This window comes from Polyodon spathula, chromosome 20, assembly GCF_017654505.1.
Source record: "Polyodon spathula isolate WHYD16114869_AA chromosome 20, ASM1765450v1, whole genome shotgun sequence".
Lineage (NCBI taxonomy): Eukaryota > Metazoa > Chordata > Actinopteri > Acipenseriformes > Polyodontidae > Polyodon > Polyodon spathula.
This window is the reverse complement of record NC_054553.1, coordinates 3,621,090-3,644,254: the sequence shown is the minus strand read 5'-3', so window position 1 is coordinate 3,644,254 and position 23,165 is coordinate 3,621,090. Positions and strand designations below refer to the sequence as shown.

At 43.7% G+C, this 23,165-nt stretch overlaps 2 protein-coding genes and 1 long non-coding RNA gene across 3 annotated transcripts; 1 reads left to right on the top strand and 2 right to left on the bottom strand.

Moving 5' to 3' along the window:
- Window positions 1–383: 383 nt before the first annotated feature.
- On the bottom strand, window positions 384–7,361 carry LOC121295668 (PHD finger protein 6-like). Its single transcript, XM_041220627.1, has 11 exons — window positions 6,971–7,361; window positions 4,758–4,901; window positions 4,385–4,486; window positions 3,937–4,070; window positions 3,365–3,411; window positions 2,888–3,054; window positions 2,468–2,611; window positions 2,245–2,349; window positions 1,781–1,914; window positions 1,261–1,396; window positions 384–964 (listed from the first exon to the last, which is right to left on the bottom strand). The coding sequence occupies exons 2-10, from the start codon at window positions 4,893–4,895 to the stop codon at window positions 1,261–1,263; spliced, it is 1,107 nt and encodes a 368-aa protein (XP_041076561.1). The 5' UTR covers window positions 4,896–4,901; window positions 6,971–7,361; the 3' UTR covers window positions 384–964.
- A 968-nt stretch (window positions 7,362–8,329) lies between these two features.
- Window positions 8,330–17,771, top strand: LOC121295669 (calcium-binding protein 39-like). Its single transcript, XM_041220628.1, has 9 exons — window positions 8,330–8,434; window positions 10,906–11,075; window positions 11,529–11,693; window positions 11,964–12,082; window positions 12,704–12,872; window positions 13,294–13,353; window positions 13,477–13,542; window positions 14,001–14,144; window positions 14,482–17,771. The coding sequence occupies exons 2-9, from the start codon at window positions 10,959–10,961 to the stop codon at window positions 14,671–14,673; spliced, it is 1,032 nt and encodes a 343-aa protein (XP_041076562.1). The 5' UTR covers window positions 8,330–8,434; window positions 10,906–10,958; the 3' UTR covers window positions 14,674–17,771.
- A 364-nt stretch (window positions 17,772–18,135) lies between these two features.
- On the bottom strand, window positions 18,136–20,445 carry LOC121295667. Its single transcript, XR_005946958.1, has 2 exons — window positions 20,348–20,445; window positions 18,136–19,552 (listed from the first exon to the last, which is right to left on the bottom strand). It is a non-coding gene; the product is annotated as an uncharacterized LOC121295667 (long non-coding RNA).
- Window positions 20,446–23,165: the final 2,720 nt, after the last annotated feature.

Genomic DNA, 23,165 nt, shown 5'->3' with positions numbered 1-23,165 from the left:
GTTTAAACAAGGACCCTGCTTCAGTGCATGGCTACCTGAAGAACAATCAACTGCAAATCACCCACACCTGTTAGTCACTTGGACATTAATTAACGTGTGATCAGGAACTGAATTTCAAATTCTACATAAACAAGGGAGAACTACAAAAAAAATACATCAATAAAAACTCTCTCAAATCGTGTAACACAGATCACCCCATTCTATTTCTCTTATAGATGATTGTTCTGTCATTATCCTTTAGGACTGACATATCTCAAAGTTGAGATTAATGATGTTATCAAGAAACATTGGGGGAGTGGGGAGGGGGGGAGGTCTCAGGTACAGAATAAACGAAAAGGGTAGAGACCAAATATTGGATTTTGAGTAGTAACAAAACTCAGAGCTCATGCTAACACAAGGCTTTTAATCCTGACCTCCTGAATACAAAGCAAGCCACAGATCTTTACAATTACAAGGTAATAAAATATTATACGTTTTTGAAAAAGAAAAAAAAAAAAAAAAACCACAAACCAAAGATCCCTGTCACTTAGAGAGAAAGAGAGAGGACATAACAAAGAGTTTTCAGTTCATTAAATTGCTGCTTCCGTTTCTGAAGAGAGTCAACCAAAGGGTCTTTCTTCCACTTTGTGTTTCACTTTGTTTTTTTAAGACTTGATAAAAGGACATCTGGGTTGATCACGAGTGAAAATCAGTCCAGCTTCCGACCCCAATCTGGATCCCAGCCAGTGCCGGATGTCCCCAAAGCACGATGCCACCGCAGAGCAGTCAGTCTTCCTCTGTTTAATCTTCCTGCTGCCTGTGCCGAGCGCTTTGACTTCCTTGTGAAATGTAACCCCCTAACCTCACGGGACATAAGCAGATGTGTGCGAGAGAGAGAGAGTGTGTAGGCAGGGTAAGCAGCGTCGGGTATGAACATATTGAAAATATGTACACTTCATCTTTCAGCTCACCATTCTTACTGCACCTGTGGAAACACATATTGTTTTTTTTAACAGGTAACAGATCTTCAGTCACTGCTTGGACAACTGTTAAGTTTCCTATCTATGTATATTTTATAATGCATACATGTTTTTTCAAATAAAACTCTTAATAGAAGACTGTAAACCATACATGGTGAACGAAGGGGATCATTAATAAGCAGGAACCCGTTTCATGGTTGCGATTGCTGGCGTTTGTTCAGTAGCTCTGTAACACACTACAGTGTGATAACCCTGCTGATTCCCTGCATGTCTGGAGTGCAGGGAGACCACAGTGCCGTACCTAGTTGCCGTTGAGCTGCTGCTGCGCTGGGTTGGCGCCGTCACGGTCGATGCCAGCCCTCTCTCGACTGCGGCTCTCCCTCTCCTCGTCTTCCTCATCCCGCTCTTCATTACCACTGTGGTTCTTACAGTACAGCCTGGGAAAAGAAACAGAGGCAAGAGTCCATATCTCTCACACACACGCAATACTGGTGCGAGACCTCTGTACAAGTTTGAACCGCACGTGTTTTTACTGTGTGGTTTGTACACTGCAATTGTTAATTTGTATTGTTTTTCAGAACCCCTTGTAAACCAGGCCTCTGTCTCAGTGGATAAATCTCCCGGTTAAATAAATAAATAAATACATAATAATAAAAGAAACAACTCTTACAGCACAGGCTGAGCAAACACACAGGTAACGACATGCACACACACCCTACAATGCAAGCGAAATACATACAAAAGCATAATAATAAAATAAAATAAGCTAGAAGGGCAAGACAAGAGAGAAGAGAAAGGCAGGGCTGCCCTGCGGGGCTCACTTGTAGATGCCTCTGGCCATGTTCTCGATGTACTTGGCTTTGTCCTGCAGGCCGCAGTGATAGTGATAGGTCTTCACACAGGCTTTGATTTCACAGCCGATGGCGGCTCCTGGCTGACTGCATAGGGTGCATTTCTGTAAGGAAACGAGGGGAACGGGTGTCGGTCATCCTGCACGAAAGGGAATTCTTACACCTAGGCTTCCTCTGACAAGATCACAACCCTTCACATTATTAAACATGCCTTGGTTTAATATTAAAAAAGATGCATTTCCACTGCCCACAGGTGGGCTCACACCAGCTCTTGTGCACACATTTAAAATCTTTTAAAATAGCCCCTTTCCCAGTCTCAGGCCATGCTGCAATGCTTTCCGTTCCCTATTCTCCAGACAGCTGAATGGACCAGCTTTCATTGGAACAGCAGGGGGGCTCAGCAGCAGGCGTACCCAGATACCCAGAACACCCACCATTCTCTTGCCCCGCTTGATCTCCTGGATGACCGTTTTGATCTCAAAGTTTCCAAACTCAGCCCTGGAGGTGGTGGTGAGCTGCACAGTGCCGGAGGCAAACAGCTGGAAGACACAAACCGAACCGCATTACACCCCTCTGCTGGGTGTGCAGCACTCGCCTGTGCTGTGCTGGTTTAGACGAGACAGTGAAGCCCCTTCCCCTCCTGCATGCGGTACGTACCATGCACTTGTAATGCGCTGCCACCTTCTTGGCACTGGAGGCATGCAGCATGCCTCGGGTCTCGTTCTCTTCCTCCCCCGCGTGGCAGAACCCACAGCGGAGGCCAGCGTCACTGGGGCTGCCTCTGAGGGGGGAGCGGTCCCGCTGCACACAAGACGCACAAACACAGCAGAACAGTTTAATAACGAGGCAGACACACACTGGCAAAAGGTTAACAATGAACACACGCACACATTCAGAAAAACAAATATTAGCATGCTGTAATTACTAGGTTTGTTTTATCAATGTGTTTTTGCTACCCAGGTGAAGCCTGTGGACCGAGTTTGCTGTTCACTGCAGTGCTGTATGTGATGCCAGGAGGAGGAGGGAGGGAGTTTTGAGGAGAGGGGGAGCCGGGCAGAGCCAGCGCAGAGCTCTTACATGTGAAGCGCTCTCAATGTCGTCGTTGCCGTGCGAGGAGGTGGAGCGCGTGTCCTCAGACTGCCCGCGGGAGCTGGGTGCTTTGGGTCGCCCCTTCTCGAGCCGCCCTCTGCCCCTCCCCCGCGGCGGGGAGGAGTCTGAATCGTTCACACCCCCCTCCAGCTCATCTGCAGCACAGAAGAAAAACACAGGGGGTCAGGCATGCAGCACAAAACACTCAAAGCCTGCACTGAAGACTTCCACTATATCCAAGCTAACTTACATGGACTTGCACATAGCTGGAACAACCAAGCCCAGAACTGACAAGACACATACTAATACATTGGCATCTGATTTAACAATACTATCCCATACCCCCAGTCAAGTACAGTATCCTACAAAACACAATGGATTCTATTGGAGCAGGTGCATGTAATGCCTTATTTACAGAGATGCCTCCTTGTCTCTTGAAGAGGACTGTCTATATTATACACCTACCATCACTGGAGTCCTGTGTAGCACCTCGATGCTTACGGCAATAAACTCTGCGAAGGAAAAGGAACATACATATCTTTATATACATTTAGTAACAGCACTCTGTACTACTGCCTGTCTGCAGAAGCGCCACAGACTTCAGCAGAAACGCTGGGGGCTCAGTAGGCATATTTAGCAGTAATTGTAACAGTTTTACACACACAATCAATCACAGGACAGAATGCAAGATGTGCGTGCAAGTCTGGTAGTTCAAGTGACTTTTCAAGTCATAGCCTTGGTTCTATTGTAATTTGATGAGCTTAGATTTAACTGGCATTCACCTATTTTTCCACTATATGGTAAGACGGGCCAGCTGAGAAAATATGAATACTGAGCTGAAGATTTCAATCAGTAACCCTAACCCCAAAAGCAATGGCTGACTGTCCTGTCAGGTAAAGAGCGCCGCCTGTCTTTCTGCATCTATCCCATATGTTTTCATAACTAAAACACAGCAGCTCTGAATTCCTGAAAGCAATGCAGCTCCAGGAGTACTCTGAGCCCCAGCCTGGTCTCTGCAGGGCTCCCATGCTCCTTACAGGTAGACACCCTGCGACGGCTTCTCTTTGACCTGAGCCTTGTCCCACAGCGCACAGTAATAGTGGTAGGTCCTGCGGCACGTCTTCACGTCACAGCCGATGGTGGCTCCCGGCCGGTGGCAAGATGAGCACATCTGAGAAAAACAAACCAAAACAGAGAGAATGTTTAAAACACACACAGAAAACTAAATGCATCTGCCAACGAACTGCAGGGCTGGAAAGAAGAGCTCTCATTGCACAGCAGTTTGATGCAGTCCTGGTTTTACTGGTGCACACATGAACTTGTTACCTATACACTGGGGCTAAACAAGCCGGCAGTCAAACAGGTAAAACTGACATGCAAATAGGAGTCTTATTTCCATTCCTGGAACTGTAATAAATTGTTACCCACTAAAGGCAAAGCTTTTCAAAGACTTTGTTTCTTGTTAAAATGATAGCCGACACTCACCAGCTTGTTCCCTCTCTTTAGCTCCTTCTTGACGTCCTCGATGGAGAAGCCTCCGATGTTCTCGCTGTCTGAGTGCGACGTCACCAGGGCAGACGAGAAGAGCTGGGAGGGAGCGGGTTCATGTGTGTTCAATACAACTGCCTTCGGTTTTATTTCATTTTTTCAAACATCTCTCTGGCCACAAATTAATTAGGAAGTATCTTCCTAATAAATTCTTATCATCGGCCACTAAAAGCATTGCGTCAACCGGCAAGGGGACTATGCCTAACACAGCAAATACGGAGTCTGCATCTCAAATGCTTTCCGAGCTGTTGAAGGTGCAGTAGTGTGAGATTTGGTTTGTAGAGTGGCCGTTGAGGGATGATCCACTTACCAGACACTTGTGGTGCGCTGCCACCTTCTGGTTGTCGGACACAAGCAGCTGTCCACACTCCTTGTCCTTGCTGGTCCTACAGAAAGAACACTTCTGCAGCTTGGCAGCTCCTTTCTTCTGCCCAGCCGAGCTCGACATGGTTTGCTTCAGCACACACACACACACACGAGATGAAGTTATTCACAAAGCAATTTCTTTATAGCGTACACATGGAGTAAACATGGGACAAAGGAATATTGTTTTTGCATATGTTTATATGCAACCTCAGACTGGGACCTAAGAGTCCTGTGAGGTTCCAACGTGATTTCCGAAGATGAGGCGGAACCTTCAGGTACAGCCAGGGTTAAAGAATAAGCAGATTAATCTTTCACATGCACCCCCCCCCCCCCCCCCCCCCCCCCCCCCAATCCCATCCACTAAATCAAAGTGTGTGCACTGGATCATGCATGTAGCCTGGGCGGAAAAAACACTGCGGCAGATAAAGGGTTAATTTATAATGGACAAGACGTGCAATGAAACTGGACTGATCATCACAGAATACATCTGGGTGATCAATACAAAGTCAATATCTAAAAAGAGTGCGGCCGCCATCATGCACAAACCAAAAAAGGTCACATGACCTCAACAGGGCAACTTTATTGGGTCAGAGGTCCACGTAAAGGTCGCCAAGCTACATCTGCCATGCTGTGCTGCTATTGCCCTGCAAATATGAAACTGCTATCTCAAATGGTAACTGGAATGCGAGTTATACAGGGCGGTGCAGATAGCTCTTAAAATGACTGCCAGGAAAGGGTTAATTTTTCTTGTACAATGCCCAAGATCAAAGCTGACCTACAGCATCACAGAACACAACCCTGTACAGAGTGCAGTGGCAACATCTCCAAGATATAGGTCTTTATCATCCAGAAACCAAGCGCGTCACATGACCATATCAATGCAGCTTATCAGGCCACAGGTCAAAGTGTACGGTACCGTTAGATTTTACCCAAGGAGGTGAACGCTTAACCCCGGTAAATACCAACTCATCTCCGACACTGTTGAAGAGACCGGGCGGTTGATGAAATGGCAGTGAATGAAGAATAACATCAAAACTCTTCTTATGGTCGCTCTGTATGCCTCACTATTTTATCTTGCCAAATATATGCGAACTGAAAACAACACATATTTATTTTATAATGTGTCCAATAACACTATTGTCGACTAGCTCTGCGAAACGCAACATTAACGCTGGATGAAATCAAGCACTGACCCTGACGAAGGCGCCGCGGGAGGAATTCAGAACAGGTAACAAATAAATAAATAAATAAATAAATAAAAAAGGGTTAAAATTTCACCTTATCCTGTAAAAAAAAACCAAAGTTAAAAAAATAATAATGTTATTGTAACATTCACTACGGTTTCTTAACTAAACGATTAAACTGGCAGGCAAAACTGAAATCGCTGTCAAAATGTATTATTATAATTCTTATTAATATTAATAAGAATAATGTTATATATAATATCGGATAGCCGCGCTGTTAGACTCCAGAGCTCTCACTCGCCTCTCGCACGTCAAACCAGAAAAAAAAATAAACTCGACCGACCCGAAAAATACAAATAACGCGCTCTGCTTACAAACTGCACTAACACAGCGCTGCATTGTGAACATGCGCCCTTCCACTACACTTTAAACACAGTATGGGACAACTATATACACTGCGGGTTACAACTATATACACTGCGGGTTACAACTATATACACTGCGGGTTACAACTATATACACTGCGGGTCGTGCATTCAAAAAACGCACAAAAAAAAAAGCCACTTTTTTTTTTTTTTTTTTTTAAAGGGGTGTAGGTTACCCCAAATGTATTTGGCTCCGGGGGCCCCAACTAAACCTGTACAGGCTGCCTGCCTGTCCGGCTCCTGGGCCCGCTGGATTTGGTGCGGTTAAACACAGCAGGCCACGGAGCGGGTGGAGACGCTGGGGGTCTTGGTGTCCAGTTCATTTGGTAGTAGCGATTCTTTCACAAACCTTTAAAAAGAGGCTCGATTTTAAGGGGTAACCCGCTGGTCTCAGTGAAGCGCAGTCGCGCTATACCACAGCAGACGGTACCAGAAACAGGGGAGGGGGGGGGTTGCATCACGTCCACTCATGCCACACACCCCACTGTGACACTACCCACGATCAAACTAGCGAGAAAGGCTAAAGAGGGCGAGAACGGGCGCCTTACCCTTCCAGCCGTGCTACTGTTTCAATCGCGTTGCTCCGTTGGATGGTGTTTTCAAAAAAATGTGTTTTTTTTTTCCCAGTTGCGATGCGAGAGCGCTGGCGGATTCCGCGGCGTTCACTGCGCTGCAATCAGGTGACGTTGCGGCGTAGAAAGCAAGGACGGGCGGTGCTAGGCGACGCATCCACGCACAGGCTGGGACAAGCCCTTCCCTTTGCAGTAAACTCCCACGGCCAGCATGCGAGGAAACGAAAGACAACCTGTGTTTTGCCGTCGCCATTGCAAATCAATCAGAGGCTGCCCACGATAGTGTTTGATTAACTTGTGCAAACCGGTGGCTCACCCCAGTAAGCTTGAAAGTAATATTAACGTTACTAGAATTGTAATGTTTTGAAACCGTTCAATTGCAAAGGATTCAGTGAGTTATTGAGTTTAAACGTTATTGGCTCTGCAAATAATTTAATATCACAGTCAGAAAACAAAGCGCAACCCGAGTATATTTTACAGGAAATGTCGTCTCACTTGCCAACACCTAACATGGTGGCAAAGGCTTCAGAGTTCACTCTGCCCAATAACCGTTTGCGGTCACGTGGTTCTCGCAGACGCTCCCCATTCGTTGGCTCCACCGTATTCTTGTATACTGGTACATAATAAATGACACTGTCCTTTTCCAACAGCACAATGCATTAACTCCATTGAGATATATCTTTTTGTCACATATGAATATGAATATGTGCTTGTCTTTACCACCGTGAATCAATGGAGTGTCCTGTTGGAAAAGGACAGTGTCATTTGAATATCTATGGTCATGTGGACAGTATAATATTTAGGAAGAACACGAATACAAACATTAGAAAAAAACTTGGCACGCCTCTTTTGCGGACGTCAGCACATTTGGGCGGGGCTTCACGCCCCTCGCTTCTTTCAATAATTCTATACAGCATGAAAGTGCGCATTTTAACAAAGGAGTTATTGATAAGTAGAATAAAGCACGCCCTTGCTTTGCTGTGGGTAACGCATTTACTCTGTATTGCACGTTGTACTGCCTGATCAATACCACTTCCATGCAATACTTTGATGGTATGTTAAATATGTTATGAACATAACATCTGGAGCTGGCCAAAAATATTTCAGGGTGCATTTTGATTAACATTATAAGTTCGCGTGTGTTTCACACTGGAAACTAAACTAATGATTAGAGAGTCCTTTGTTTGGCTATGCTTGCTAAGTGTCACTGCGCGCTGCAGAGCTTCAAATGGAAGCAGCGGCGCCGTCTCTCGGCTCTCGCTTCCTCGGCCTCTGATTGGCCCTCGGCGCTGTCAATCCGAGCGCCGCAAACACCGCCCAGCTACGGAGAGAGGGAGAGAGAAAGAGAGATAGAGAGATAGAGAGATAGATAGAGAGGGGCCGGGCAGAAGTGAGAGACAGTTTTAGTTTCAGCACTAGCGCGCACGGAAGACGGACCGGGTGAGTGCTCGGCGCTGTGGTTTATATTGCTCTGAAGCGTTTGCGCCTTAATTTTCCAAAAGAAATTTAAACACAGAACAAATAATCTATTCAGATGCCCTCTAGTGAACTGTGTTTTTGTTTCGATGTTTGTTTTGTTGTTGTATTATGTTAGATGTAGCATAAAAGGTAATGTTAGGTAGCCGCTTAGAAAAAGTGTTTTCCATTTGCCGTATATATTTTCTTACGTTTTTCTTTTTTTTTTTCGAAGACAATTGACTGATACCGGATATCGGTTTGGAAAAGTACCAGCTCTGGCACACACAGACACATCTGCGCAATGCTAGCTAGCAGAGACGAGGAACTCCCCTAGATCACTAACAGTCAATATCACAGCAACGAGAGGCGGACACGTACCGAATTAAAACAGTAACAGACAGGCGCTTCGTAGCGCTCACAAACCACTGGGATTAAATAGCTGCGAGCTGTGACGTTAGCCGGGGGACAAGAACAGCGTTGGTGTGATACTACTGACTGTGCAGAAAACCCTACGCAGTAACTAAAACAAACAAACAAAACAACGATTCGGTAGAACGGGAAACGGCGCATTTATCCGAATCCGTGCTGTACAGGACTGGTTTCAGGAGGATGTTATTTATTCGTAAAATGAAGTCTGATGGCGGTGATTTTTTTTTTAAAAAAAGAACCAAACTGATGGCTATGCAAAAACCTGTAATATACGTAGGGGAAACGGGTTACAGTAAACCGGTTCAGATCGTACATGCCAGCTGTCTTAAACGGTATCGTCTGGAGGTAAAAAACGCCCTTCTGTTAAAGTTTAAATAAATCAGTACCAAATTCTATGCGGTGTTAATGCGATTTCTTTTTTTGCCCGTACCCCTGGTCTTTTTGTATGGCATTCCCAACCACGCCACTGCACTGTAAATAGAGAAATAGAAATCGAGAACTCCGTCAACACGACGCACACAACGCCCTCGTTGAGTCGCATTCCCAGGGACGGGTGTAACTGGCGTCCTGCAACCGGGATCCTTCCACGCGTTGCGTAATGCGGTGATGGAAGAAGCACAGTCGTCTCGGTTATCGATCGCCCCCTCCCCCGTGACGGCTCCATTAAAGAGGTGCTTCGTTTAATGCCTGCACCCTCGTCATTTAAATGAACTGTGTTGTTGTCCTTTTAATATAACCCTCGTGAAAGGAGCATACTGGCATTTTCCATTGTGATCTGTAATGCCAAAACCAGTTTCCAAAAAGAACTGAGGGTGCCAGTCACTTAGAATATGACATGTGGTAGCTGATATGACGTGTGCCAGCTCCCAGCTACGATGCTGCTGCTTCTAGGAAGGAATGTACAAAGCCAGAAAACGACTCCTGACTTTAATCCACCCGAAATACATGCATGCAACATATCCTTGTAGGAAACTTCAGTTTAGTACTGGGGCAGCCTGGGGGTAGTGTACTGGATGGGGACACATTCAAGCAAATAAAGCTGAGGAAATAGCAGGGTGCTATTAGTTAAACCTTTGAACCTGTTCGCAGATTGTGGATCATAGAATAGATACACCTGTCATTAATTGAACCTCTAATGCAGGCAGAATGACAGTGATCCTTTTAGCTTGCTGAGATGGGTGCAGTGCAATGCATAATTGCATAAACGTTTGTGGATAGCAATGCACATTACTTCTGTATCTTGAAGGACAATAACATGTAGCAGATTAATTTCACAGAAAAAAAAAAACTAGTTGTCTATGAGTTGTGTTAATAATTGCTCATGTAATATTTTATTATCTTCTGCTGTCTGTTTGTGTTGTCTTGCCAGTCTCAATGGTTACTGGGTGTCACCTGGCTTAATGAATACAGACTGCAGCTTCCATCTTTACAAAGACTGCCCACACCTGCCTCCTGCAGTAGATAGCTCGCTATACCATTGAGAGCCATTACCCTTTATTGGACAGAGTCCAGGCCACACGCCTGACACATTACTGTAGTCCAGTCATCCACAGCCTTATACACGGTGGAGACCACTGTAATGCTTGGAGAGTTTCACAGACCTCCTCCAAAAACTGCAAATACCAGTGCTTCAGAAAAATTGCAAGTGACAGCCGTCATTTTTTGTTTTAGTGCCAGGAGAACAGGATGCTGTCAGACGGTAGCTTGTTTGACAAAATGCAATCCCAGTGCTATTTCGTTCAGTTAGAGTTATGCTGCAGTAATTACAATGGCACTAAAAAACATCAACAACTCCACATATTAATTATTTACTCTTTTTATTCTACATAAACAATCGCAGGTACCATAATGATCGTATGACAAATTCTGTGTTTGGGAAAGATGTGCAATTTCTGAACTGCTTTGTGATTGTGAACTATCTTTATGTAATGAATGTTCTGTTAATCTAGTCAGTAACCTCAGGGTTGTCAGTCCAGCGCTCCAGCCATGCCTGCTGTTCTGATCTCTTCTGCTCTTTTATGTAGGTGTAAGTAAGCAGCCCCCTTTCCCCTGGCTCCACCATCACAGACTCCTAAACATGCCTTTCCCCTTCGGAAAATCACAGAAGACTCCTGCCGAAATCGTCAAGAGTTTAAAAGAGAACGTGGCTGGATTGGAAAAACTTGAGCCAACGGAAACCAAGAAATGTGAAAAGGTGATTTATTTATTTTTTTAATCTTGGGGAATCGCGTGTCCAGTTGTGATTTAAGCATTCTTGAGCATCAGTGTGTTTCGTTATTTTAACTTGTTCGAGTGTTGATGTCACATTCACCTTAGCAGTCAGACCTGCTGTTGCATGTGCCTGTATTCAAGCATATATTTGAAGCGCTCCTTGAAGCATGGGCATATGAGGTAATACTTTCTTGACAACAGTACTTTTAAGATGCATAAACATTATAGCTGTTTAGCAGTGCTTTTTCTTTTCTTTTCGAGTAAAACGACTGTAAACAAAAATGAAATGGAGTGCAGGGGAATACTTTCAGGGGCACCAAATTGCCATCTTCAAAAAATGTTTTTTTTTTAATGTGCAAGTCAGAGAAACAGGGAGCTGTGTAGTTGACTTTGTCGCAGTGTGTTTGAGCAGCGCTTCGCTCTCCCACCCGCGCAGGTGACTGAAGAGATGTCAAAGAGCCTGGCCTCCCTGAAGGAGGTCCTGTACGGCACCAGTGACAAGGAGCCGCAGACTGAGGCCGTGGCACAGCTGGCTCAGGAGCTGTACAACACCAACCTGCTGATTGCACTGATAGCCAACCTGCAGAGGATAGACTTCGAGGTGAGTGAGGGCAAGGGTGAGGGGGTTGCTGCATGTGTAGCGCTGAGCACGTCGATAGCCAACCTGAACATACTGAAGCAGCATGTCCACGCAGCTGTTACCCCTACCAAGTGTGCAGAATTAGTATTATTTGATTATTTATGTATTTGGTATTATTGTGAAAGTAGAAACGGCTGAGGTGCTTGGTGGTACCATCGGATGGATTATAATGCTGTATGAATTGTTAGGGTAAAAAAAAACCAAACAAATAATTTCACATGTTGTACTCAGGGTAAGAAGGACGTGGTCCAGATTTTCAGTAACATCCTGCGCAGACAGATTGGCACCCGGACCCCGACTGTGGAGTACATCTCCTCCCACACACAGATACTCTTCATGCTGCTGAAGGGGTGAGCAAGCTGCGTGAAGTGCTGGAGGAGCACCCCACTCTAACTCATCTGCCCTGGGGGGGTTGAACGCGTTCATATCAGAGCCCATCAGCAAACGCTAGCTATCAGGGTACGATGTTTAGGTTGGGTTTAAAATTCACGCTTCTCTCAAGGTAAATTTTAAGCTCTGGTACTGAAATGTTACCAAATCAAAGTTGCTTGGCTCCAGATCCTAATAAAAGATTAAATGACGTTGGCCCTTTGAGGCAGCTCAGGGTCAGCTTTAGAAAAATCGCTGTTTACTAAACATAGTTCAGTTCTCATTCTGCCTGCACCACAGCTCCGACACCATTTGGAATGCAGATTGCATATTTGCATTGTTATGAAAGCATCATCGCTGCAATGCGCCAGTGACCTTGAGCACTAGCTTACAGTATATTAATTTTCCTGTAAAATCAAGAATTGTTTTCTGGGTTGGAGATGAACCCTTAAAAACAGCAGCACAGTTCTGATGTTTGGATAATCAGAGGGCCTCCAGTGAGATGCCAAGTAAGGGGGCAGGATATGTTGCAGGATCAAACGCGTTGGCAGCCCCTGGGAGTGTGGCTCGCTCCCGCCCTGACAGACTTGTTCCCGGCGCAGGTACGAGAGTCCGGAGGTGGCTCTGAACTGCGGGATGATGCTGCGGGAGTGTCTTCGTCACGAGCCGCTGGCCCGCACCATTCTCTTCTCGGAGCAGATGTACAACTTCTTCAGATACGTGGAGCTGTCCACCTTTGACATCGCCTCAGATGCCTTTGCCTCCTTCAAGGTGAAGCAAACACTCCGCTGCTTAGAATTTTTTTTCCATGCAAAAATAAAGAGTAGCAGATTATGGGAAAAGTACATGGTTAGATTATTAATATTTACACAGCAGCTGTTCATGCATATATGTTTTCATTTATATGTGATGCTCTAAAACCTGAATGATATAGTAATGAAGTGAGTATATCAGGGATTGGGGGTTGTGATTTCATGGCGGGGTTGTTGAATTGACCGAATATCTTCACCCTGTCATGCCGCTGCTGTTGCTGCATAGTGCTGCACAATTTTACAAACTCATTTACATGGTTCAACAGTATTTGATTTCCAAATAACTCTCTGGTAACCACAGTGTCAGGTGATCTAAAGGTGAATAAAGCTTTGTTTAACAATACATTTCATTTTTGCATTTTTACATTGTTAATTTTTAGGACCTGCTGACCAGGCACAAGATCATGTGTGCGGACTTCTTGGAGACGAATTATGATCGAGTAAGTATTTTATGATCATTATTCTACACGTCTTTCTTTCTTTTTGGTCTTGCAGTATTCACTTTCAGAGTTACATATTTATAGTGTGTGTAAAATAAATCATTGTACTGATTTGTGTTTTAGGTGTTTACAGAGTATGAGAAGCTGCTGCATTCAGAAAATTACGTGACCAAACGACAGTCTTTGAAGGTACTGCTTAACTGCATTGATTACTTTATTGTGAGACTCACCTGCCATGAGAACACAGTACACAGCAGCAGTGAATTGTATTGCAATGCAATAGAAGGACATGTTAATAGATGAACAGCGCTCTCCAGACACCTCGTTATAGCTTTGCATGAACTCAATTTGTCACTGATTTGCCCTCTATTATTATTGCATTGTGGAAACTTATATAGGAATGCAACATGGCTGTGTCCGGTAGAAAAGTGACTGCTTGGAAGGTCTATTAAACCCCGGAACCATAGAAATACACGGTAGACTGCAAAGTGACAACAGTTCTAAAGACGTGGGTAATGGCATTAAATATGCAGTGTGCTTTATGAGAAGATGTTGGTGTAACAGAGCGGGTCAGGTGTATATAATATGTTATAACCTGAGCACGTGCCTCTCTTGTGATTGAATTGAGTGCATGGTATCCCTCACAGTTGCTGGGAGAGCTGCTGCTGGACCGACACAACTTCACAGTCATGACCAAGTACATCAGCCGGCCCGAGAACCTCAAGCTGATGATGAACATGCTGAGAGACAACAGCCGCAACATCCAGTTTGAGGCTTTCCACGTCTTCAAGGTGAACCTGGGGGAGTGGGGCACACCGAACTGAACCCGGGGGAGTGGGGCACACCGAACTGACCCCAGGGCTCTTCCTTTCAGGCCTTCCCAGGGTCGGAACCGCAGTTACAGAGCGGGGTTCTGAGATTATAACATTTGCACGGCAAGACGCAAGTCTCCAGCTACACAGGAGTTAAATACATTCCATGGGAAAAAATAAATAAATAAATAAAATATATATTTATTGTGTGTTCAGGTGTTTGTATTTGAAGCTGTTTTCAGTATTTTTCAGTTTTAAAAGCAAATCTTAACTTAAAGAAAGCACGCTCTTACCAATCCCTTTCATTGTAACCCAGGTGTTTGTTGCGAACCCCAACAAGACGCAGCCGGTGATGGACATCCTCCTGAAGAACCAGACCAAGCTGATAGAGTTCCTCAGCAAGTTCCAGTCGGACCGTTCGGACGACGAGCAGTTCTGTGATGAGAAGAACTACCTGATCAAACAGATCCGGGACCTGAAGAGACCCCCCGCGCCACAGGAGGGCTAGCCCTGATCACCCCCGCCCCCTCCTCAACCTGCCCCCGTCCCTGAGGAAACAAGCACATCCGGGCTCCGAAGAGACCCCCAGCACTGCAGGGGACCTGGCTCTGCTCAATCTGCCCCTGCAAAAGTACAATAACCCCTTGACCTGAGGAGACCACCAGGGCCACAGGAGGCCCCACTAACCCAGCCCCTGCATCCGCTCCAAAGAAAACACACACGCACAGCCACCACCCTTGAGCACTGTATCGCTGTCTTCAACTGCAGGCTCGAGAGAAAATCCTTCGATTAACCGTAACCTGGAGCATAATAGGGTGCCTGGGCTTAAAAATAATAATAATAATGAAACACAGCTGCTGGGGCGGTGTGTGCATGCTGTTTGTGCAGCAGGTGATTTGAATTGTAGTATTCTATATTTTTATAGGAAGCTTATCTGTGTTACATACAGTGCTGTCTGCTGGGCTTTAGTCTCAATAAGGGATGGTAATTTTACGTAACAGACGGGCAACTGGTCCCCAAGGGTTATTCCAGTCCAGGTTATAGAGGTGTCATTATTTACTGAAATTAGGCATTTGATCCTGATCCACATGTTGGTATTTCTGTCCTTCAGTGCACATGATTGATTACCAAAGACTCTTGGAAACCGGTCAGGCTGTTTTATGATTCTGCGTGCACTAGGAAGCAGTGGACCCTGTTGGAACAGCAACCTGGACTGGAATAGCCCCTCTTTGCCCACCCTGGGAGGAAGGGAGATGGTCAGAGGGAGAGTAGGTGGGTTCCTGCTGATAAGAAGTTAATTTGTTACTGTTTTAACAAGTTATAAATATTATTTGCATTGCTGGCCAGCACACTGTCTTGCACACTTTAGTAATATGCCTTATAGCCTCCTATCACAGTCCACTGTACAGCTGCAGAATCCCTCCCTCCCATCCAAAACAAAGTGGTCCCAACAAAGAAACGTGTGCACTAGGTGAACTGTGATTAGATACTTCTTGTGCCGTGCTGGTACTGACAGGAAGAAGCACAGGTACTGGGAAGCTGTGAATTGCTTCCCCACTGCAGCACTAAACAGTGCAGCTCGGTTCCTGCTTGCAAGCTAGCAGGGATTTGTAGAACTGTAGAAAAAGGGTCTGTGTGTGAATGTGAAATACAATAACAACCTTACCAACTCTAAAAAACACAGATCCGGAACTGGAATCCATTAGCAGTGTAGGGCATGATGGTAAATACAAAAGCTACTGTGTAGAAAAAGCATTTAAAGCAGCACACAAAATGCACTTTGTCAGCATGCTATAAAATATAAATGTGTGCATGCTTAGAGAAGGATAAGCACCAGCCCAGGCGCCAGTGCTAGTAGACACACACAGCATTACTGCTTGGCAGGGTGCGATCTCATATTGGGTTCATCAGCCCTGCCTTAGTGGGGTGGGTTGACTGCGATGTACGGCACTTTCGGCTCCTTTAAGCTGTTTCCAATGTGAATAATGAATTCAGCATGAATGCACTTGGGGGCTAGGGATTAGAATGAAACTCAATGACCTGAACTGCTTCACTTAGCTGCTGCTGCTGTATGCTGCTGAACCAGGAAAAAAACTTTGCCATGGTGTGGGAGAGGCTGCAGACCTGCAGCATGATGATACTGCACTTTGTTACGCTTGAGTGTAAATCTGCGCTTTTCATTTTGGGCGTTAGAAGACTGGTAATGTAATCACAGCAAGAGGAATGCTGACCACCAGTGATTTTGAAATTCCTGTTAATTAACCTTTCCTTTCGTGATTGTTAATATGAATCTAGTATTTCATGCAGAAGTGTGCAAACCCAGATTGTATTTGTTTTTTTGTTTTTTTGGGAGGGGGGCAAGGTCTTTTGTAACATTTCAAAACGTTCCTGGTTTGAAGTAATGCTGCATGGACAGAATGAAGTGGAACAGTTGTGTGAGAGTGACCTGCGTGATGGCTGTATCCACACTCACACACACATTGATGCACAAACACTTTCAACACTGTATATAGAAGCATTAGATGCACAAAAACAACACCCAGCATGAAGCAATGATTTGTTAATGTTTCAAGATTTTAAAAACATCATTAACTCCAGCCTCCAGTGCCACAGCCTTATGGGGAGCACTGCTCTTGGACAGCCTGCAGGAACACTCGACATGTCCATTGAAAGGGCTGCTAACAGAAACAAAAACAAACATTGAATGGCTGAAACGTGCTCCAATATTAAAATGTAAAGTGATCCAATCTGGAAAGTAGCTGCGTTGCATTACGGTGGTCTTGCTGTGCAGGTAGGGTCTTGAGCAAGGCTAAGCTAGTAGAGCAGTGTGTGGAGGTAATGGGACTGATCGGGACTGCATTTCTGTTATGGTTGGCACTTGATGTTCGTGCTCTGCAAAGGATACCTTGATCCCTGGCATGTCCATGAACATGCTCAGTACAGTGTATGGCATAACTGTGGTTCACAATCACAGGAGTCCAGCTTTTTGTTTTAAGCAGCTTTTAAACCAGTCCTGTCGGAGCCAAATGGAAACAGGCTGACAATTGAGCCTTTCGAGTTTTACTGCGTGTTTACTCAGTCATAACTTTTATTATTTAAACAGATTATTAATATTTAGACAGTCATGGTGCATCTTATATCGATGATATGTATAACTCAGTAGTAAATGCTGCTGTAACAGATTCATATCAACCAAAAGATGGACACACTGATGTATGTATGCGTATATGTGTGTGTGTGTGGAAGTAAACCCAATTCAAATATATATGGCTGGTTTCACAGAACCTGATTAGCACTAATCATGGATTACCTTGCCTAACATTAGGAAGTTTAAGATTGATGTGAAATTGATTTTAAGATTGATGTCATGTATGTATAAATGGGGGAGGGGTGTTTGTAGTACTAATTCTCTTGCTTTTTACCTTTTCTAAAATAATAATAATCAACTACAGTTCTGCAAACTGCTACCTTTGTTTCTGCCGTTGTTGATGGCTTTCCCGTTTCCAAACATTGCCTGTTGGGGAGCTAATGACTTGTACATAATGTTTATTTTATGTGGTGATACAATGGTGTTGGAAGTATATTTAAGAAAATAAAGGTCCTTTCATACCTGTTTTACCCTTGTTTTCTTTCTAATATGTTGTATACAGTACCCGCCCACTTGTTAAATAACTGTTGTCAATCTGTGCTGCTTCTCTTCTGTGACTCCAGTCCACCTTGGTTCAGGACCTTACTGGTGCTCAGTGTAGGACTAGGTTGCAGGAACTCCAGGTCCTGTGAGCTAGGGTGGGGGTCTGGGGGAATGCTGTGTACGGATGTGTGTGCCAGACATGTGTAATTCAGCAGATGAATCCGTATCATGACTGATATATTTCTATCTTCAATGCGCAAGTGTTCCTTATTGTAACACCGATGGGGCAACCACACTTTTACTATATCAAAAAATAAAAGCAAGATCACTCCGGAGTTCAATAAAAATATCAATTTTATTAAAGACTGAAACAATGTAGCAAGACAGCAGCGCTTGGAAAATCCATTGTGAAAACCTGTTATAATTTCAGAAAGCCCTTAATCCAAAAGCCCCAACTAATCATATGTGAAGACTCTGCCATTTTGCAGCCTTTACAGAAGAGTGTCAGGTTCAGAGAAACAAACAAAACAGGCACATGGTTTTACCTAATTTGATATTTTCCAGATAATCCCCTTTGCTTCTACACTATAATATCCCATTACATTCAGCGTGTGCCTGTGTATATAGAGCGGGCTATGATTTCTCGGTCCTGTGAGTATCATCAACGTGATGAAGACTTGCAAGAAAGTTCAGTCACTTGACAGTGTAGATTCCACCACATGTGCAAAGCGATGGTGCTTATGATTGTCTAGTTTGTTGTTATCCCCTTTACAGTAAATATTTATTTCCGGATCAGTTCTGCGCAAACTTAGCAGTGAAGGTGTCCTGCATCTCCTGGGCAGGTAAGCTAGCAAAGTGCCTCCTGAGCAACTCCCAAGGCACTCGGGCTCCGGCCGTGCCTCTGTTTCTCCACAGCAAGCTCGCTTCGGGCAGCCTCCAAGTCCCTCTGACAGCCACCTCGCACTGCACCTGTGCCAGCTCCTCCTACCTCAGTCTCTCTGCCTCCTACTCCTGTCTCAACCTCCACAGCTCTGTGGCCAGCTCCCTGTTGTGCAGGGTGAGCTCCTGGATTTCCGACCTGGCTTTCTGAAGCTCCTGGGCCAGGTCTCAGTAGTCGGTTGCCCTCACCCGCATCTGGGCCTCCAGTCTGGCGTCTCTCCTGCCAGCTTCCCCCTGTATCGTCTGTAGATGAAGGGCCCTGCTTTCGTTCTGCTGCCTGGAGCTGGCCAGATCCCTCTCCCTGGACCCCAGAGCCTGCTCCAGCGACCCTTGCTCGCCACACTGCATTTCAATCTCTTCCAGCGCCTCAGCCTGGCGGGTTTCCAGCCGTCGGCGCTCTGAATCTTCCTGGCGGACAGCTCCTGCGCACTCCAGATGCATGGCTCTGTCACTCCTCTGGTGTGCTCCTCTTTTGAGGCATGCTCCGTGCTGTTCTGTAAGGCAGGACAGGTAGTGCTAGCAGTGGTGATATTGGAGGACACCTCCACATTGGTTCCTCTCTGAGGTTCCCAAACCATCCTCTACGCTAGGCGGTCCTTCCTGTCCTGTCTCTCCCCCTCCTGCAGCCCTCTCAGTGCCCCCCGACAGATCTCCTGCACACGCTCCGTTCTCTGGACAGCCTGCTTCTCAGACAGCAGGAGAGGGGGTCGCGTCCCAGGGGCAAGGCTGTTCTCTACAGCTGAGCCACCCAGTGAGGCTCCCCCTCCTTCTCCCTGTTCTGAATATCTTCCATTGCTTCACTCTGAATACTTTCTACCTGTCAGTGATGGAAAGAAAATACATTACATTAAAGACATAAAACCTCACTCACCACACAGCGTGAGTGGATTATTTTATAAAAGTTACGGTGAGGGGAAATCTATACTACAGTACAGATCTCAGTACTAAGGAGCACGGAGCAATGTGGAGCTGAATACGGCTTTGAAAACGCAGCCGGGGTCCGTCTAAATCCGGTTTAATTCCATTCCAGAAACTTAAAGGAAAATGTTTGTCATTTGATCATTTAGAGTAGCCAAGTTCATGTATACAAAACTATAAACTGGTCGGTTGAAGGAATATACAGTAGCTTGCTGTTAGCTATCAGCCTGCTAAATGTTGGGCATTACGCTGAAACTGGCCGCTGAGTCAGGCGCTTACAGTTATTGAAAACACAACACACGGTATTCTCGCTTTTGTTATGAGGCCGTACGAACTGGCAGAACCGAACCGATACCTTAAATCTACTATCAATTCTGTTCCAGTTATTACACTGCAGTATTACCAAACACAGTATCCCAGAAGGGCTGTCACCTCCAAACCCTACGGAAATAAACGAGTCCAGCAGCTAGTGATTCAAAATAAGTATTACATTTAATAACTATACATAATCACTCACAAATAATTAAAAACTGGGTGACAGTGTATTTACTTCACATGCACAGTAACGCTAAACGCATACAGTGTGCATTACAACACCGCAACTCGCCGCGGCAATTCGTGTTTCATATAATCAACAAAACACGATTAACAATACACAAGACATGCACAAGACACGAAATGTGTGTGTATTTACATATAAAAACACTTTACACAGAAGAACTCCACGCAGAGCCCCGTATCCATAGTGACACGTAATTCACGTAAACCGTTGAAACGTTTACGTCTTGCTCCTCTCCTATCACCTACCAACTATGTGATTAAATCAGAGTGGCTCCTCTCTCCTCGAATAAGAGTTGGCTGTTCTTCTAGCGCCCTCTAACAGAGTGGATGCTGTAATGACCAATCACGGGTAAAGCGCACAATCAAAATGCCCATGATAATAATAGCGAGGACTGCCAGGCTACAGCTTACATGAACCTCACTACTGCTTATAATAGTGATCTTCCATCGGGGAAATGCATTAGAATGCATCCAAACAAAAAATCACGACTTTTCAACATGGGTGTATGAATAACTGTGTTGATGTATGTGTGATGTACCCAGCTTACTAATGGATATGCTGGCTTTGAAAATGCTAATAGCGAAACATTGTAACACTACAAAATAACTAAGAGTATACACACCCAAAGATAAAAACCAATCAACCCCCCCCCCCCCCCCCCCCCCCCACACACCACACACACATATATATATGTATGTATGTATGTATATATATATATATATATATATATATATATATATATTATATATATATATATATTATATATAATATATATATACATACATATACACACATACATATACTTACATATATATGTGTGTGCGTGTGTGTCGTAATTATTTTAAGGTGATAATAGCCTGGTGAGCGTACATTTAATTATAATCGTTTTAAAGGCAGATTTTACAAATAAACGAATCCAAAAAAGTCATTGTGCTGGCCCTTTGTTCCCAGCCGGCTCTTCCAACACGCAGGAAGTGGGGTGAAGGGGCTCCGGGTCCGGAGTGGGGGTAGGGAGGTTCGGTCGGGGCTCGGGCTGTTATCCTGCTGCGGGACGATGAGGAAGCAGTGTGCGTGGAGAAGGACTGTCCTGCAGCCTGCACTGGGGTCCAGAACAGCAAGCTGGAGTCTCCACGACATTCCAAAAAAAAGTAAGGCGAATGAATGAATGGCATTTTGAATGAATGAATGGCATTTTGAATGACTGTATCACGCGTTGAAGAAATTGTTGAGCATATTAACACAAATGAAAGTTATTGAGATCAAAATTGTATTAATGACACAAACAGAGGAAGGGGCCGTTTACAGACTGAGTCAGCCTTAAATTACAGATGAAAGGAGTACCATGCTTTGATTAACAATGACAGTGTAATTAAAACCAGGGCTAAAACCAGTATGAAGACATGGGAGCCACCTTACAACAGCGACAGCAAGCTGGCTTATGGGGATTCATCTTACTGACACTGCCGGTAAAAAGCTGATGAAGACACACCTGCTCGACATCGGGGCTGAAGGAGGGAAACCGTGTCTGCTGTTTTTACCTGCAGCATTCAGGGAGACGGGCCGCTCTAGCACCAGTAGGGTTTGTGTGGGCTGGTGCTGTATGTTCGAGTCACACTGGAAGCGTCTGCTCTGTATTGCAAAGAGACCTCAGTAATAATGTACAGATAGATACACGACTCGGAATAAATACTCGACACTCTTTCAATTCGTTACATTCGAAACATTTCGTGCGTTTTTTTTTTTTCCAACAAAAACACAAAACAGTTTAAAAAAAAAAAAAAAAAAATGATGCAAAGTAGTACACGTTAACCCTTTAAAGAATGCCTGCAGATGTATTTATTACATTAATACAAATCTTGTATTATTATTATTATTATTATTATTATTATTATTATTATTATTATTATTATTATTATTATTATTATTAGATTAATATAAGCACCATAAGTGGTTTTTATTCCTGAAATAAGTGTTATCATGTTAATATCATCAATATATATTTATTATATATAAATTATTATATATTTGATAATGATTATTAGTTTATTATTATTATTATTATTATTATTATTATTATTATTATTATTATTATTATTATTATTATTATTAATAAACAATAATAATAATAATAATAATAATAATAATAATAATAATAATAATAATAATAATAATAATAATAATAATAATAATATACCACAAATAATCATAGTATATATCTAGTACTATTATCACTACAACGAACACCAATCAATTGGGTTTATAAAAAATACACATTTTATGTTTTAAAACAAACAGGCTGCGTCGCCAGGAAATGTGTTGTTCTTAAGCAAACATTATAATAAATGCGAAGTTCATTTTTCAAGTTTCTTTTTTCAATTTGAAAGCAGTGATATGATGTCTTTATATAGTCGTGTTGTAGAGTTGTGGTTTGTGACTAACTGGTTACTTTTTTAAATTAAAGCAATATTAGTTATTATTACTTTACAATGGGGAAAAAAAACACCACTTCTAATAATAATAATAATTAAACTAAAATTCCACTTTGACAATCTTTAAAGCAAAAGGAACACATCTAAATAATCACTTAACAAGAAGTGGACATAAATCAAATATATAACTGTGATCAAACAAAAGCCTTGCCTTGTGCTTTCTGTCACATTCACAAATAAACTCGCTTATGGCGCTGATATATATAATATGATATATATATATATATATATATATATATATATATATATATATATATATATATATATATATATATATATATATAAAACGCAATAATGGTTCATTCATATTATTCACCTTTACTGCATGGTGTTTGTAGTCTTTGTTCTTAAAAGAATATGATAAATAAAACCTGCCCAGGGTTGCGTCACATGTGTATGTTTTCCAGGTATTAACTTTATCAGCTGTGTCACTCTGTAAACATGTTAAAGGAACCTCTGGT